The following is a 16,724-nucleotide window of genomic DNA, read 5'->3' on the forward strand; positions in this document are numbered from 1 at the left end:
AGACCTGGTTGCATCACGCAGAAGCCACTTCAGATGCTTACAACCTTCTGAAGGAATTGAGCCACTTATGAAAAGTATTCGAGGAAAACTGCTACAACAACTGCCAGATTTTGCAAGTCATCTTGCTGAAGAAATGTTCATAGTAAGCCCCCAAAGGAGGACACAAAGCAGCTTCCATTTTTGCCATTCTGTGGCTTAATAACATGAAAGGTTAGTTGACTTCAAAAGAGGCACAAAATTGGTTGGTCTTCAGTGCCCTAGCAAAAATTTGACAACTAATGAGGGCTGTGAAAGATGATGTAGGTCTCAGAAAGCCAGGAACATATAAAATATCATGTGGGTGTGGACAATTTTATGTCAGACTGACTGTTTGTACTACTGAACAGTGCTGTGTAGGCCATTAGAGATGTTTTTGACTGCAGTATCCTGAGAAATCAGCAGTAGCAGAACACGCTCTTGAAAACAGGTACCATATTGCATACACAAACATATGGGTCAACATTATAAAAGAAGCAATCGAGATAAAAATTTCTGACAGTACCCTCAATAAAGACAGTGGCCTGCAGCTAAGCACAGCTTGGAATCCAGCTAAAAAAACGTTGAAGAGGATGTGACAAGTATGCAACAAAAACATTGTCATATATGGCACTGGAGTGAGCAACAGTGATGTCACTGAAGGGAGTGCGGCTGTATGAGGACAGCAGCATTAATCATTTGACACCACTTGAAAATGGCCAAGGAGCACTCAGCCAAAAGCTCATGGATTTTAAACCACTTGACATAGCAGGAAGCTTCAGAAAATTTTATCTAAATATTAAAATTTTGTGCCATAAATTCAGTCAATGGTCACCATGACCTAGGAGTAGCGTCTTTCACAAGTAGCTAAAATGTAATGTGTCCCAAGCCTGATTCCATTGCTTAAATTCTGAATAAAAATTATCAGCAATGGTAACCAAAGACTTATGGTATAAGGAGACACTCACTGGCAACAGCTTTGCCGAAGAGGGTGGAGTGTGAACTGAGGTTGGGGGGCACAGTGTTGCCCATGAGTGGGAAACTGCTCCTAAAAGGCAAAAGACTGAGCAAAGATAAACAACATAAGGATGAAGAAGGTGATGGAAATCATTGCTTTAAATGCACGTGGTTTATATCCACAAGAAATGTGTGCTGTAACTGAAAAATTGTCATGATGGTTTCTCCATTGGCAAAAGAATCTGGATTAGTCCCCAATTTGGACCTCTTGGAGGGGACAGTGAAGGCAGCAGTGACCATAAGATGATGATTGATAACCAGAGAAATGTAATATTCAGTGAGATGATGCCTCCAATGTCAGAAGTCTGAGTGTAGTTGGGAACTATAAAATCTGAAAAGAGAAATGCAATAACTCAGTCTAGATACAGTGTGGGTCAGTAAAGTGAAATGCAAAGAAATTAAGAATTTCTCGTCATATGAATATAGGATAATATCAGCAGCAGTAGAAAATGGTGGATTGGGTATTGCATTGTACGGCTTGTGACTGTGACCCATCCACCACTCGTATAGCTGTTTATTTCAAGTGGCTGCCTTCCTCACTAGCTTACTATATGGGCCCTGGGAACCACAGGTAAACAATCTGCCATACACATAAACATGTGGGACTGTTTCCCTCAGAATCTCCAGCAGTTGTCACGTTTGCTGGTGACATGAACCTTGCAACGGATGGTGCTGCCAGTGCTGGCACTACATTGCTATTGCCAATCAAAAGCCTCCTGTCATTGCTCCTTGTATCTATTCACAACCCAGCTACAAAGATCACTTTGTGGCTGATCTAAAGCAATCCACATCAAGAGACACTCTGTGGCCAAGATCTGGCTGTCTGTGATTCCTCAATAAGGAGCTCGCTTCACTGAGTGCAGCAGTCCACATTGGGAGCCACTCTGTGAGCAAGTGCCAACCATCTACAACCCTCAATATGGAGGCACATTTGCTGAGCACACCAGCTGCTCCAGGATCAATGCTGATTACATCTCATGGTCCCTCCAGTCAGAGTCCATGCTGGCTGGCTGTCTGTCAACTGCTGGCCACTCACCTGGTGCCTTCACTGCATCACTTTGCAGGACATCACTTCTGACAATGAAACCAAGCTATTACCTCATGGGACACCACTTACTATGAACTTTGCCCAAAACCAAAGACTGAGGAGCACACCACAGAAAGTGTGTCAAAGTGTTGGGCCATCTCAGAGTGCCACCTTTGCATTGCTTCATGGGACGTCACTTCTGTCATTATCTCAAAGCTCTCTCTTCTGTGGGACATCATTCTACCACCGACTGTGGCCAACTATAAATGTTACCAGACAGATCAGTGTGCATATAAATGGGGATCTAGTGTTTAAGTCAGGAGTTAGAAAGTACTGTACAAGACTTTGTATCAGCTAAGGCAGAAGGCATAGATAACATCCCTGAATATTCAAGTTGGTTTGTAGGATCTAGGAGTCTGGAGACGTACCATCAGATTGTTGGAAAAATTTCATCCACATAATCTTGAAGATAAGTAGTGCAGGCAGACATGAGAACTACCTCATATCCAGTTTAATAACTTATGTGTTTAAGTTGCTGACAAGAATAATATGCATCTGTTAGATGATAATTAGTTTGGCTTTAAGAAGGGTAATGACACCAGATAAGTTGTGCTGAATAATGGAAGCAAGTCTTCTGAAAAATCAAGGCACTTTCATACAATTTGTTGATCTGGAAAAAGTGGTGGACATGGTTAAAAGATGCCTGGAAAATAAGTTTAAGCTATAGGGAAAGACGAGGTAATACCACATGCACAAGCACCAAGAAGGACTTAGTCTTTATGGTTCAATCTATGCATTGAAGAAGCAATGATGAAAGCTCAGGGTGAAAGGATATGAATGATAAGATTTGCTGATGACACTGATACCCTCAGTGAAACTGAAGGAGAATTACAGGACATGTTGAATGGAATGAACAAAAAAATTAGTACAGAATATGGATTGAGAGTAAACCAAAGAAAGAGTATAGCAATGGGGAGTATCAGAAATGAGATTAGCTACAAACTTGACATCAAAATTGGGGACCATCAAATTGAGGAATTCTGCTGCCTTGAAAGCAAAATAAAACACGACAGATGAAGCAAGGAGAACATAAAAGCAGGTTAGCACAGCCAATGACAGCATTGCTGGCCAAAATAAGTTTACTAGTATCAAACACTTGACTTCACTGGAGGAAGAAATTTCTGAGAATGTACTTTTGTAGCATTGCGTGGAAGTGAAAGCAAGAGACAGAGGATAATATGAAAATTTCTGTTTTATTTGAGAAATATGTAGAGAGTACAAAAATTCAGGGGACGACATTGACCTGAATTTATCTTACAAACCACACAGAAGATTGATAATCCAAAAAATTAAGTAAATTTGTTACCTAATAAAAATGTCCAGATACAATAGACTTTCATTTGCCTTAGAGTGTCAAATGCTAGTTCCCATTATATGACGCATCTTAAATTCAGTACATCCATCCTTATCCTTAAAGAAACACCAAATCTCCTGCCTTCTTAACTCACAGTTAACCTTTTTTATCAACATGTGATTGACTGTTGTTATTTTTGTGATACAACTGTAAATGAAACTTTCTTTTCAGAGTATACATAATGAGACAAAATGTGGTGATACGCAAATTGTGCTGTGTGACTGGACTTGTGATGATTCTTTTAATGGAACTGGTCTTCCTGCTGTTCTGTATACAGACAGTAGAACATCTTCTCATGGAAGCCTTCATTTGTGTCTGACTGGAAACAATGCAACATTTTATCCCTTTCTCATGGACCCGAGAACAAGTTGTGATTTTAGATGTGCTATGGATAAGAACAGCAACAATGACTGTCTGTATGGTACAGCAGCATTCTGGATATTTGTGATTCTCATGTCCTTGGGAACAATTGGTTTCAATGTTTCAAATAGTGTAAGTGATGCCATCTGCTTTGATGTTCTAGGTAAGATATTTTTTTTTGTATATCAAATCTTGCATTTTAAGTTTGCAGTCCAGTAGATATTTAACAGTGAAATACTGTGGAACAATCAGTTTTTTAATGATTTATTTATTTATTTGTCCATGTAAATCTCTTTTACAGTACATATATTGTACTAAGGATATTGGACAGAAAACATTTTTAGCTATTGGTTTTTCAAATGTCAAACATACTTATTTGAATTTTTATACCAAATTGGATCTATACAGTTAATAATTACAATTTTTTAAAATACTGTATATTTATAACTTATTTCTACAATTACAGATACAAATTACATTTTTTTCTTGCATAAGATACTATGAGATTGAATAGTAGCAGTTTTTCAGAAGGTAGGCTGTCACAGACTTTTTAAAGCTTTGTAGTTCAGGAAGAGATTTTATGTCTTGGTAACCTGTTGTAAAGTTTTGTTCCTGCACGATATACACTTTTTTGGCATAATGTGGTGTAAATGATAATTACTTGAAATCCTCTGCTGTCGACAGGTGTTGTTGACATACCTCGATGGGGACAGCTGAAAATATGTGCCCCGACTGTGACTAGAACCCGGGATCTCCTGCTTACATGACAAATGCTCTACTCATCTGAACCACCGAGGAGAGCCAGATAAAAAGCGCAACTGCAGGGACTTACCCCTCGCACGCTTCCCTTGTGACCCACATTCCCAACTGTCCACAATCAATATACGTAATGTTCCTAATAGATACTTTGCCCATCCACTCATTACTCACACCCACTTAGTGTGTCCTTAGTGGCTTGGATTGATAGAGTGTCTGCCATGTGAGCAGGAGATCCTGGGTTCGAGTCCCGGTTGGGGCACACATTTTCAGCTGTCCCCATCGAGGTATGTCAACACCTGGCGGCAGCTGAGGGTTTAAATTAATTATCTTTTATTCTAGAGAAGCTGCACGGTCATCAGTGGTATCTGTTCTTTCGAGAATCGTTGCCTTAGTTGGCATGAGTAATGAGTGGATGGGCAAAGTATCTATTAGGAACATTATGTATGTAGATTGTGGGCAGCTGGGAATGTGGGTCTCACGGGAAGCTTGCAAGGGATAAGTCCCTGCAGTCGCGCTATCATCTGTGTCTTTGGTGGCTCAGATGGATAGAGCGTCTGTCATGTAAGGACGAGATTCCGGTTTGAGACCCAGTCAGGGCACGCATTTTCTGCTGTGATTATTTTTCTATTTTCTTTATTATTGTTCAATGTTTGACTTTTAATTCCCACCATCATGTTTGCTCTTCAATTCGTCTAATCCCATATGTCATAGAGATTAAGTATCAGATTCATAATTAGGAGTTTGTTGCAGCTGGCTGCATTATGTTACAATAATTTTCCCAGAAAAATGTGTATTGTTATTTTACAGGTAATTTCTATGCTTTCCCTATCAAAACTGATGATATGTTTACTTATTTATTTGTTTTTCACAAATGTTCTACAATAAACATGTGAAAAATACAACCATAAATAAAATCACTTTACCAAAATAGCTACTGACAGTAGTAAAATGTGGGCACATGTGTGTGCCCCTCTCCCCCCCCCCCCCCCCCCACACACACACACAAAGTTTTAAAAATTCTCATAGAGCTGAAGAGAAGAACTGAGAAAGGAGACAAACAAATATGTTGTCTGGCAGATTAAAACTGTGTGCCGGACCGAGACTCGAACTCGAGACCTTTGGCTTTCATGGGCAAGTGCTCTACCAACTGAGCTACCAAAGCACGACTCACGCCCTATCCTCACAGCATTACTTCCACCAGTACCTCGTCTCCTACTTTCCAAACTTCACAGAAGTTTACAAGTTGCCACATCTAGTGTATGTGTTATGAAATGACCATCACTAGACTAAGTAGTTTCTGTGCATATTTCCTCAGTTATTTCACAAGGAAGGGTCCTAGTGACTATTTTGATGTTATTAATGATATTCTCCATAGGTAAGGTTTTGGAGATAAGAAAATCACTTCCTTATGATGGACAGATTGTTCGTTTGAGGTTAGTTGTCATTAATGAGGTTTGCCACTGTTTTTGACATGTCAGGAATTGGCTCATTGGTTTGCATTTTGCATATATCAAAAGTTTTTTTTATCTTTCACTCAGTACAGCAGTTGAACTCATTCTGCGTGCTCCTGTGAGTGATGCTGCCAATCTCACCCCAGTCTTCTCAGTGCATGCTGCCACTTTGTTGACAGAAAATGTCCAAAAATTGCTTATCTGTTCTTGCAATTCTCTCTTTGTTTCATGAAATCTATCATGAAGAAAACATATTTCATTCCATTGCAGATGCCTGGGTGAGAATAAGTAGACACTTACATTGCAGGAACTTCGATGTTGCCTCCTTCATCCCCACACTGTGACAGAAAGGTGATGGAGGACAGTAAACAGGCTTTGTTCTTCCACTGTTGGTCAAGGTGTTAGTCAATCATGAAATTTTGTCCCAAAAGAGGCATAGTACAAAATTTTGAATCTTTTTTTGGACCCTTATGACATTTGTTTGAAGATTTATGTGATGTTTCACCATGATGAGAGGTTGGCATTGTCAAAGCTTCACTCTCTGCTGGTGGTGGGGGAGGAAGTCAGGACTACAGCAGAGGATTATATGTACCTGTCATGTTGATGTCTGACAGCTTTTCCCTGGTCATTACTGGTATGGTTCTCCACTTACTACAATCAACAATCATTTGCTGCAGCATGGGGATCCAGGATTCCTTCACCTTGATTTATTTTATTTATTTATTTATTTATTTTTGTGTTCCATAGATCCTTGATGCAAGTGTATTGCTAGGATGTAGAACATGTCAGATTATTACAATAACAACCGTACCTAAGTGGTCATGAGGCTTACAAACTGAATCATATATAAACAGATACATGAGGTTAAAGTGTTTAAACAACAAAACAGATTATAGTTGTAATAATGATTTCATAAGCAATTTATAAGTGTTACATTCTAATACATATAAAAAGCATTCTGTTATTAATTGATATGCTAGCGCTACATAATCAGTTCTTATAGGAATGCTTAAAATTAAATACATTGTTCTAATTGTTACACACTGTCAAAAACTTCCTGTGAAGAATAGAAAAAACAATTCAAAAGATAAAGTTTCATGAATTTTTTTAAAATTTAGTCATATACTCAGTGACTGATTTAACAAGTTTATTGTATACTTTTATGCTTGAATAATGTACTACTTTCTGTACCATGCTGAGATTTTTTGTATCTTTGTGAAGATCATGTTTACTTCTTGTATCATTATCATGATATTCACTGTTTCTTTCGTAAATTGTACGATTATTGTTTACAAAGCACATTAGTGAAAAATGTACCAAGATGGCATGGTGAGGATCCTGAACTGTTTGAGTAAGTTTCTGCAAGAGCATCTGGGGTGCACTCTAGTCATAAACCTGCTGACTCTTTCTTGTGCATTAAAGACTTCGTTTGCTCATGACTCATTGCCCCAAAATATGACACCATATCTCATAAGTGAATGGAAATATCCTAGGTATTTCAAAGTCACAAACACATGAAACTGAGAGAATGGCAAATGCTGATGAGTTCAGTATTTTACATAGGTGAACTGACCAGTTTAAATTGTTGTTTATGTGTAATCCCAGGAATTTGGAAGACACTACTCTCAATATTTCTTTGTCACCACTTTTTATTTAAATATTTTCCTATTTTTTTATTTGCTGTTTGAAACTGAATGAATTGAGTCTTGTTCACATTAAGTGACAGACCATTTGAAGTGAACCAATCTAGAGCTTCTTTGAATACAGTGGTCACAGTGTTCTCTTGACTGCAATTGGTTGTTTTGTCGATCATAATCACTGTGTCATCAGCAAACAGGGTGAAGTGTGCTTTTTATGTCATACAGCATGGCACATCATTGATAAAGATGAGAAAGATTAAGGGACACAGCACTGAGTCTTGTGCCACTCCACATTTTACTGTGCCCCAGTCAGAGCGGGCAGGTGCCATTGCAAAATTGTTTAAAACTGCCTTCTGCTGTCTAGATATGACTGGAGCCACATCCTTACTTTACCATTTAATCCATAGTGCTCAGTCTTTGTAAGCAGAATTTTGTGATCTACACAGTTGAATGCTTTAGACAGATCACAGAAGATTCCAACTGGTGACATTTTATTGTTTATGGATTCAAGGAGCTGGGTGAAAAATGAGAAAATGGCGTGTCCAGTTGATGTACCCTTTTGGAAGCCAGATGGATTTTTATTTAGGATTTTATTTTTATTAAGGTGATCCATGATTCTCTTGAATAATAGTTTCTCTAGGGTTTTAGAGAGACTTGTTAACAATGAAATTGGCTGGTAGTTGGAAACATCAGCTTCATCACCTTTTTTGAACAGTGGTTTCACAATTGCGCATTTGAGTCTCTTAGTGACAGTAACTTGATTTTCCTCTTCCTTGTTGAAGCTGTCGTCATGTTTGTGGACTTGTGGATTCTCTGGACAAGTATAAGTTCTCACCGTGGGAAAGAGCTATCATGCCCACTTGTTCAGAGAAGCCATAGAAATTGACAAATGACAGTAACTTCATCAAGAAAGTTGGATGTCTCAAGGTGTAATGACAAGGAAAAAACATTAAGATGCTGGCACAAGAGGTAGATATAATCTGCAGGTATGAGCTTGATTCCAGTCTGCCACCAGCAATGGAGGGTGAAGCCTTGACAATGCCAGGCACTTGGGCTGATGAAACATCAGAAAAATTGTCAAACTTCGGTAAGTGTGCCCAAGACAGAAGGCAATTTTTCTAATTGCATTACTGGCAGAGTTGCACTCAAAAACAATCTGCTTACAGCTTCTAAGTACATACTTTGACACACCTGCTGCCAGGTAGCAAAAACAAATCTGAAAACAAAGCTAACATCAATGCAGTTTGGCAAACTTTGTAGCACATTACAATGAGGAAACTCAAAACATAGGTGTAAATAAAAAGAAACAGACATGTAATCATGGATCAAGAGTAGTTGCTTGAGGGTGAGTTAATGTGGGAGGGAAGGGAAGAGGAGGGGAGTGGTACGGAGGGAGAGCATGGAGAAGATTAGTGAAGATGAAGATGCAGTAGACGTAAAGCAAGGAAACTAGAGAGAGTAATGAAAAGAAGATAGTGTAAGACTGCTCATCCTTTGGCTCAGTTTCAATTCTTACTACTGTTCCATGTCCAGTTTTTGTGTCCCTCTCCTGTTTGGTTTTAGGAAACCAAATAAAAGCCACATTTGGTGACGCTGCCTCTGGCTGGCTGCTTGACTTTGGACACACAATGGCTGATGGGCTAACTTCAGTGCTAATTAACTTGGAGCCAGCACAACATTTTTTTCTTAACTGTTATATCTCTGCGCAACCTACCCATAAAAGCTTTGCAGACTACTTCTGACCCCCTGTATAAAGGCAGCTAAACTCAGACTAACAAGGGAAGTCAGGGAGGTGTCCCCCTCCAATTTTCTTGAAACTTTACATGTAAGTAGAACATGAAAAAGTATTACACAAATTTTTTTAGCTGCTAATATGCTGATTTAGAGAGTAAATTGCACCCCTAAAGTCGACCCTGCAAAACACATTTTTGCAGATTTATTCACTTTAAATCAATATTTTTGAACCAAATCAAATCGAAATTGTTGATTATAATAAACTGCATTATACAATAATGAAATTGACCACAGGGGCTACTTTCCTTATCTTGCAGGGGGTAAAATCATATTTTATGAAGTACACTTTTGTAATAAAAATTCATAAACCAATTATAGAAACAAAAAAAAATATTTATACAAACTAAATGATCAAATAAAGTTGACATGTTTTTGAATTTTCCTTAGAAGTGCCCTTGTGTAGGGTAAAGTACCCCTAACACCACTGAACAATTTTCAGTGTCCCAGCAAGCAGTTTTCCATGATATTTCATGTAATAGTATTTTTACAAATACAGATATTTATGTATCTTGGATTTTGACTTGGTAAGAAGCATGTGTTGATTGTGGCATTCATTCTGCAAACATTTATAAAGCATGTGTGGCCACTTCAATGTTTATGATTAAGATCAGGCACTATCAATGCAGCCTTAGTAGGCCAGGATTGAAAATGAATTTGTAAGGTTCGAAACTACTCACTTATATAAATATTGCAACTGTTGACAGAATCATTAACAAACATTTTAAGAAATTTTATCAGTTTATCACAATTTAAAAATGAAGTTTATTTTTATTTCTGATTCGTATCTGAAATGAGTTAAATTTTTGTTATTCAGGTAGTGGTTGTGAAATGAAATATGGAAGGCAAAGAGTTTGGGGCACTATTGGATTTGGTGCGACAGCTCTGATATCTGGCTATGCAGTTGACTGGTGGTCAGGAGACAGTGGACTGAAAGATTACACACCAGCATTCATTCTTGTATTAACATTTGCTGTCATTGACCTATACTTCTGTACAAAATTGGAGGTAAACAGCTTTTGATGATTGAGAATTCATGAATCGTGGGCCAACTTGAATGGTCATTACAACCATCATAATATTTGAACAATGACCATTTGCTCTATTACAGCTTCCAGTGATTCCACGGTCAGAGAGTATTTTTAAAGATCTTAAGGGGCTGCTAAGATTGAAACACATTTTAGTATTTCTAATGTTTGCAACATTAGCTGGAATTGTAGACAGTTTCATCATATACTTCCTGTTTTGGTGAGTTGTGGTAATACAAAGACACAGTGTAAAATGTTTTAAATGTTATAAATACATCTTAACAGTATTAAGCCTGCATCTTTGTGTTTAAAACTGTCATATTTTAGAATCTAGTGTCCACAAACTTACGAATTCTGAGAGATCTCAGTTAATAGTACACCTGAATATCATCTTGAAGACTCCTTTCAACATACTATTACTCTACTACAGCAGTGAAGGAAAGGTAGAATTCCATCCTGGAGATGGTGAACTTTTTGTTGGTGTCTTTTTGTACTTGCATAAAGCTAAATGTATATGCAAGGAGTTTCAAAAGGATCATGATGTATTTGATGTCATGAATTGTGCTGAGTTAATGTTGCCATGTTTCCAGTGATCACTAAATACGTGAAACTGATGCATACTTCAGTATCCTACACTTTATATGTGGTTTCTTGCTGTGCTAAGAGATGATTCTCAAGTTGCGATACAGAACAATTTATTAACTGCACAAATTCACAATGACATATTTCCAAAAACAACTACTGAAAAATCATTCTTGATGACTTGAAACAACAAATGCAAAGTTCACTGGTGTGATGCCAGTTCTGTGGGTAGTTTCATCCCATATGGCAGTAGGGTGACATTCATGAGGGACCACAGCACTTAGAGTAAGATGGTGGCACTACGAAGATGTGAAGTAGAATGAAGCATCCAGGTGTGTCTTGGTGAGTTCCATTAGAGGGACTATGACATTAGCTGACTCCTGGCCTGGAACTGAGAGAACAACTGGACTCCTGCTGGATGCTGTGCTTGGCATTATGTACTCAGCAGGTGGAAGTATGTTTGTGACTATGTGATGAGCAGACTGTGCTTGTTCTTTGATAGCAGCACCACCAGGTTCCTGGTGTGTGTTCTGATTCAAAGTGTAGCTGTTGCTCCCAGGTGCAGCCAAAACAGAGTATAAACATAGAGTTTGTATACAGCACTGTGTTGTGACGTGATGCCCGTCTTGTATGGACACACAATCTCCCATAGTGAAACATTTGCAAGCAATGTGTAGACAACTACACAATACGGAGATATTGGACTGGCAGTGGACATACACAGCCTACGGCTTATATATAAAACATTCCTTCCCCCTCAAGGAGGAGGCCAGCCAACCATGGCTGCTGCATTGTGGTGAATGCATGAAGTGGAAGAGTAGCATCAAGTATGGTGGATGAGAGGGAACGTGGCAGTTGAGCATGATGAACTTGTTGCAGACCCTTTGAGCTGCAGCATGTGGCCTCAAACAGAAGATCACATAAATAACATTAACACTTGTTTGTGGTCATCCTACCTGTCACAGAGAATTACAACACTAAGCATTAAAATGGGCATTGAAATGAAAACAAGTCAGTGTAAAAATGTAAGAAAATTGTTAATTATTTCAAAAGTAACTGCTATAACTGTTCATACACTTACCCCACTGAGAGATAAGACAGCAATGCCTTCATGGAAAAATGTGTGGTTGCCTATGGAACCATGATTGTACCCAGGCATGCAAATCTTCATCTGAAGCAGACAGCCAGCCAAAGATGTCTTTCTTCAGGGCTCTAAAGTAATGGAAATCACATGGGGATAGATTGGGACTGTGTGGAGGATGTATAAGGGCTCTCCAGCAAAACTTCTGCATAGTAATTGAACCAACCTTGCAAAATGTGAGGGGACATTATCCTAAAGCAGAATGATGCTGTCGGTCAACATTCCTGAGTGTCTGGACTTGATGTTGCATTTAAATTTTTGCAAAGTGTCCACATACCACTGTGGGTTAACTGCAGCTCTGTGTCCCAGAAAGTCAATGAGTAGTGGGCCCTTGCAGTGAAAGAAAAATATCATGACTTTCCTGGAGCCACCATGAACAGCTTTGGATTTTTTCAGCTGGGGTGGTTCCATTGTTGGCTCTGATAATTACTCTGTGACTCAAAATGACATGTTTCATATCCCTGACAATACATGACAAGAAATGATATTCATCATTGTGATACTGTTCCAGGTACTGCCATGATGTCGGCATTCTCTTCAACTTCTGCTCTTCTGTCAAGCTGTTGGAAGTCCACTGTACATATATTTTCTAGAACTTAGATGCTCTGACATGATGGCATAACTGATGACCAACATGAGTTGATAGTCTTCCATCATCCACTGTTGGTCATTTCTGATTGCACCATCTACCACAGCAGTGACATAAGAGGATAATGACCCGATAAGGCTGCCCTAGATAACTGCTATCTTTCAGTAACACCTGACCATCTCACAATTGTTTATTCCTTGAAAAAATATGTACATGTGACATAATGTGTTTGACACACATAGTAGACATTTGGGTATGTATTACAATTTCTAACACTCCTTCTGCAGTAAAAACTGCACTACACCTTGCTGTTACTTTTTTCTCACTGACCTCACATTGAGCATGCCAAACAGACAAATGACACAGTGGTCACACTCCTCATTCCTAACACCCATTATAGGGCTCTTTTATACACATACCTTCCTGCAATATTAAAGTCCATGCCATGCTCAGTACATAGTATGATTTGTTTTCATTTGATTGCCCCTGATGCATACCTGTCAGTGGTGTGTATGAGTAAATTTACATTGACAGCTGACCATGTCTTCTTCTTCTTCTGGATTTTTCACTTTTTTGTCAGACATTGTAGTTTACATCAAAAATGTAAATAAAAACAATTATTGAGAGAACAATCATTTACAATGTTGAACTTTTCAGCTGTCTCCAGTAATATCCAATGAGGAGCAATAGTTTGAAAGTTCAGCTTTAATCATTTCTTCAAAAGGAACACTGTGTTTTCCATACAATAGCTAGGTTATATGAGCAAAGAGAAATTTTCCCAGATAGGTGGCGAAAGACTGTTATAGGAAAACTGTATATACTTTTCTAAACATTCTTCATTTGTGTGGGCATGTTGTTTGTTGTTGTGGTCTTCAGTCCTGAGACTGGTTTGATGCAGCTCTCCATGCTACTCTATCCTGTGCAAGCTTTGTCATCTCCCAGTAACTACTGCAACCTACATACTTCTGAATCTGCTTAGTGTATACATCTCTTGGTCTCCCTCTACGATTTTTACCCTCCATGCTGCCCTCCAATACTAAATTGGTGATCCCTTGATGCCTCAGAACATGTCCTACCAACCGATCCCTTCTTCTAGTCAAGTTGTGCCACAAACTTCTCTTCTCCCCAATCCTATTCAATATCTCCTCATTAGTTATGTGATCTACCCATCTACTCTTCAGCATCCTTCTGTAGCACCACATTTCGAAAGCTTCTATTCTCTTCTTGTCCAAACTATTTATCGTCCATGTTTCAGTTCCATACATGGCTACACTCCATACAAATACTTTCAGAAACGACTTCCTGACACTTAAATCTATACTCAATGTTAACAGATTTCTCTTCTTCAGAAACGATTTCCTTGCCACTGTCAGCCTACATTTTATATCCTCACTACTTCGACCATCATCAGTTATTTTTCTCCCCAAATAGCAAAACTCCTTTACTACTTTAAGTGCCTCATTTCCTAATCTAATTCCCTCAGCATCACCCGACTTAATTCGACTACATTCCATTATCCTTGTTTTGCTTTTGTTGATGTTAATCTTATATCCTTCTTTCAAGACACTATCCATTCTGTTCAACTGCTCTTCCAAGTCCTTTGCTGTCTCACAATGTGGCCATATTGTTCATATTTGCTTTACAGTTTTCTAGTAAATGGATTGCAATCTTTAAGTGCAATTGTATAAGGTCTGCAAAATAACAGTAATGACTGCCATAAGTTCCTTCCTGTTTCCCAGTAGAGGGCACTTCTATACACACACCAATCTGTGTTACCAATGTCTGTACTATGCTTGTTATACATATTGATTTGAAACAGTCTCTGGTAACACACTTTTTTTTAGGGTGGAAATAAAGGGATATCAGCTAGAGCCACATCTAATGAATATGATGTAAGCTCCAACAAATCACATTATAATCCCCCACCCTGTTTTCCCTCACCAAAATAGCTTTGCAGACAAGTATGTTGTGATGGTGAAAGATGATTGTTTGTTTCTTTTGTGGTACAAGTATCTTCTTGTGCATTTTTTCATCTAATTGGTCCAAAAGACTTCAATAGGCATCCTTTTTAAGATAACCAATAAGAGAAATCACATTTGTGTCTGAGAAAACACTGGCCAAAATCTTTTCTGTCGCTGACATTGACAGCATTTCCTTTAGTGCAGAGTCGCTGGATTCCACACATTATTTTAATTTCTCTCTCATTTATAATATGAAGCACTGATCCCAGATCTCACCCACAGCAACAAATTGGTGGAAATAATTAGTAGGACAATTGTAAAAAAAATAGAAGCACTGCTAAGAAATTCATTTCTGCATTTGCTTTTAGTCAATGTTTAACAAATACGGGACTAATTTTACACAAAGTTTTTCAATAACAGAATGACAATATGTCAGAAAAATTGGGAATTCTCAACAAAATACCATTTCCTGGATAGGTCAGGGAAGTATTGGGGAAAGTGAAAGACTTCTTAATGTACAATGATTTGAATAGTTCATTGATGGGAAGAAATGTTCAGAGTTATTTCGTTACCAATCACCCTGCTTCAAAAACAGTTAGCTGTGATATAATGTACAGAAAGCTGAACAACAGCACTGCATTATTATGTTTGTTGCTCTGTCATGGTTACTTATGATGTTCTCACTGACCTCAGGAATCTTCATAATTGCCCTTGGGTTCTGATGCTCCAGGTCATTTCTCTTCACATAACTGTATGAATGACTGAGTGCAACAGGCACACAAGAATTTATCACATAGCAATGAATTTACTGAAAGCTGTGGTGCTGTGTTGGTGTGGTCTTCAGTCCGAAGACTGGTTTGATGCAGGTGTCCATGCTACTCTAGCCTGTGCAAGCATCTTATCTCCAAATAACTACTGCAACCTACATCCTTCTGGACCTGCTTACTGTATTCATCTCTTGGTTTCACTATGATTGTTAGCCCCCCCCTCCCCCCTGCCAGTTCCCTCCACTTCTAAGTTTGTGATCCCTTGTTGTCTCAGAATGTGTCCTATCAGCCCACCAATTTTTCTAGTCTGATTATGCCACAATTTTCTTTTCTCATCAATTCTATTCAGTACCTCCTCATAAGTTATGTGATCTACAATCTGTTCTTCAGCAGTCTTCTGCAGTGCCACATTTCAAAAGCTTCTATTCTCTTCTTGTCTAAACTGTTTATTATTCATGTTTTACTTCCATACATGGCTACACTCCATAGAAATACCTCAGAAAATACTTCCTAGCACTTAAATCTAAACTTGATGTTAAAAAATTTCTGTTCTTCAGAAATATTTTTCTTGTCATTGCCAGTTTACATTCTATATCCTCTCTACTTCAACAGTCACCAGTTATGTTGCTGCTCAAATAGCAGAACTAATCTACTATTTTAAGCGTTTAATTTCCTGCTCTAATTCCATCAGCATCACCCAATTTCATTTGACTACATTCCATTATACTTAATTTGCTTTTGATGATGTTCATCTTGTATCCTCCTTTCAGAATCTTGCCCATTCCATTCAACTGCTCTTCCAAGTCCTTTGCAATCTCTGACAGAATTGTAAAGTCATTGGCAAATCTCAATTATTTCTTCTCCTTGAACTTTAATTTCTACTCCAGATTTTTCTTTGGTTTCCTTTAGTGCTTGCTCAATGCATGAACTGAATAATGTCTGGGATAGGCTACAAACCTGTTCACTCCCTTCTCAACCTCTGTGTCCCTTTCATGTCACTCAACTCTTATAACTGCCATCTGGTTTCTGTACAGGTTGTAAATAGCATTTTGCTCCTTGTACTTTGCCCTTACTACCCTCAGAATTTCAAAGAGATTATTCCAGTCAACATTGTCAAAAGCTTTCTCTAAGTCTACAAATGCTGTAAATGTAGGTTTACCTTTCTTTAACCTGTCTTCTAAA

At 38.4% G+C, this 16,724-nt stretch overlaps 1 protein-coding gene across 3 annotated transcripts in view; it reads left to right on the top strand.

The window, feature by feature from the left end:
• LOC126092057 (major facilitator superfamily domain-containing protein 6) overlaps nucleotides 1–16,724 on the top strand; it is a 222,425-nt gene that overhangs the window by 171,091 nt on the left and 34,610 nt on the right. For all 3 annotated transcript variants that reach the window (XM_049907467.1, XM_049907484.1, XM_049907476.1), the window contains exons 4-6: nucleotides 3,645–3,996; nucleotides 10,292–10,482; nucleotides 10,586–10,722. In XM_049907467.1, coding sequence (XP_049763424.1) covers nucleotides 3,645–3,996; nucleotides 10,292–10,482; nucleotides 10,586–10,722 — 680 coding nt within the window. The remainder of the gene's footprint in view (nucleotides 1–3,644; nucleotides 3,997–10,291; nucleotides 10,483–10,585; nucleotides 10,723–16,724) is intronic.

This window comes from Schistocerca cancellata, chromosome 1, assembly GCF_023864275.1.
Source record: "Schistocerca cancellata isolate TAMUIC-IGC-003103 chromosome 1, iqSchCanc2.1, whole genome shotgun sequence".
In the NCBI taxonomy this organism is placed as follows: Eukaryota; Metazoa; Arthropoda; class Insecta; order Orthoptera; family Acrididae; genus Schistocerca; species Schistocerca cancellata.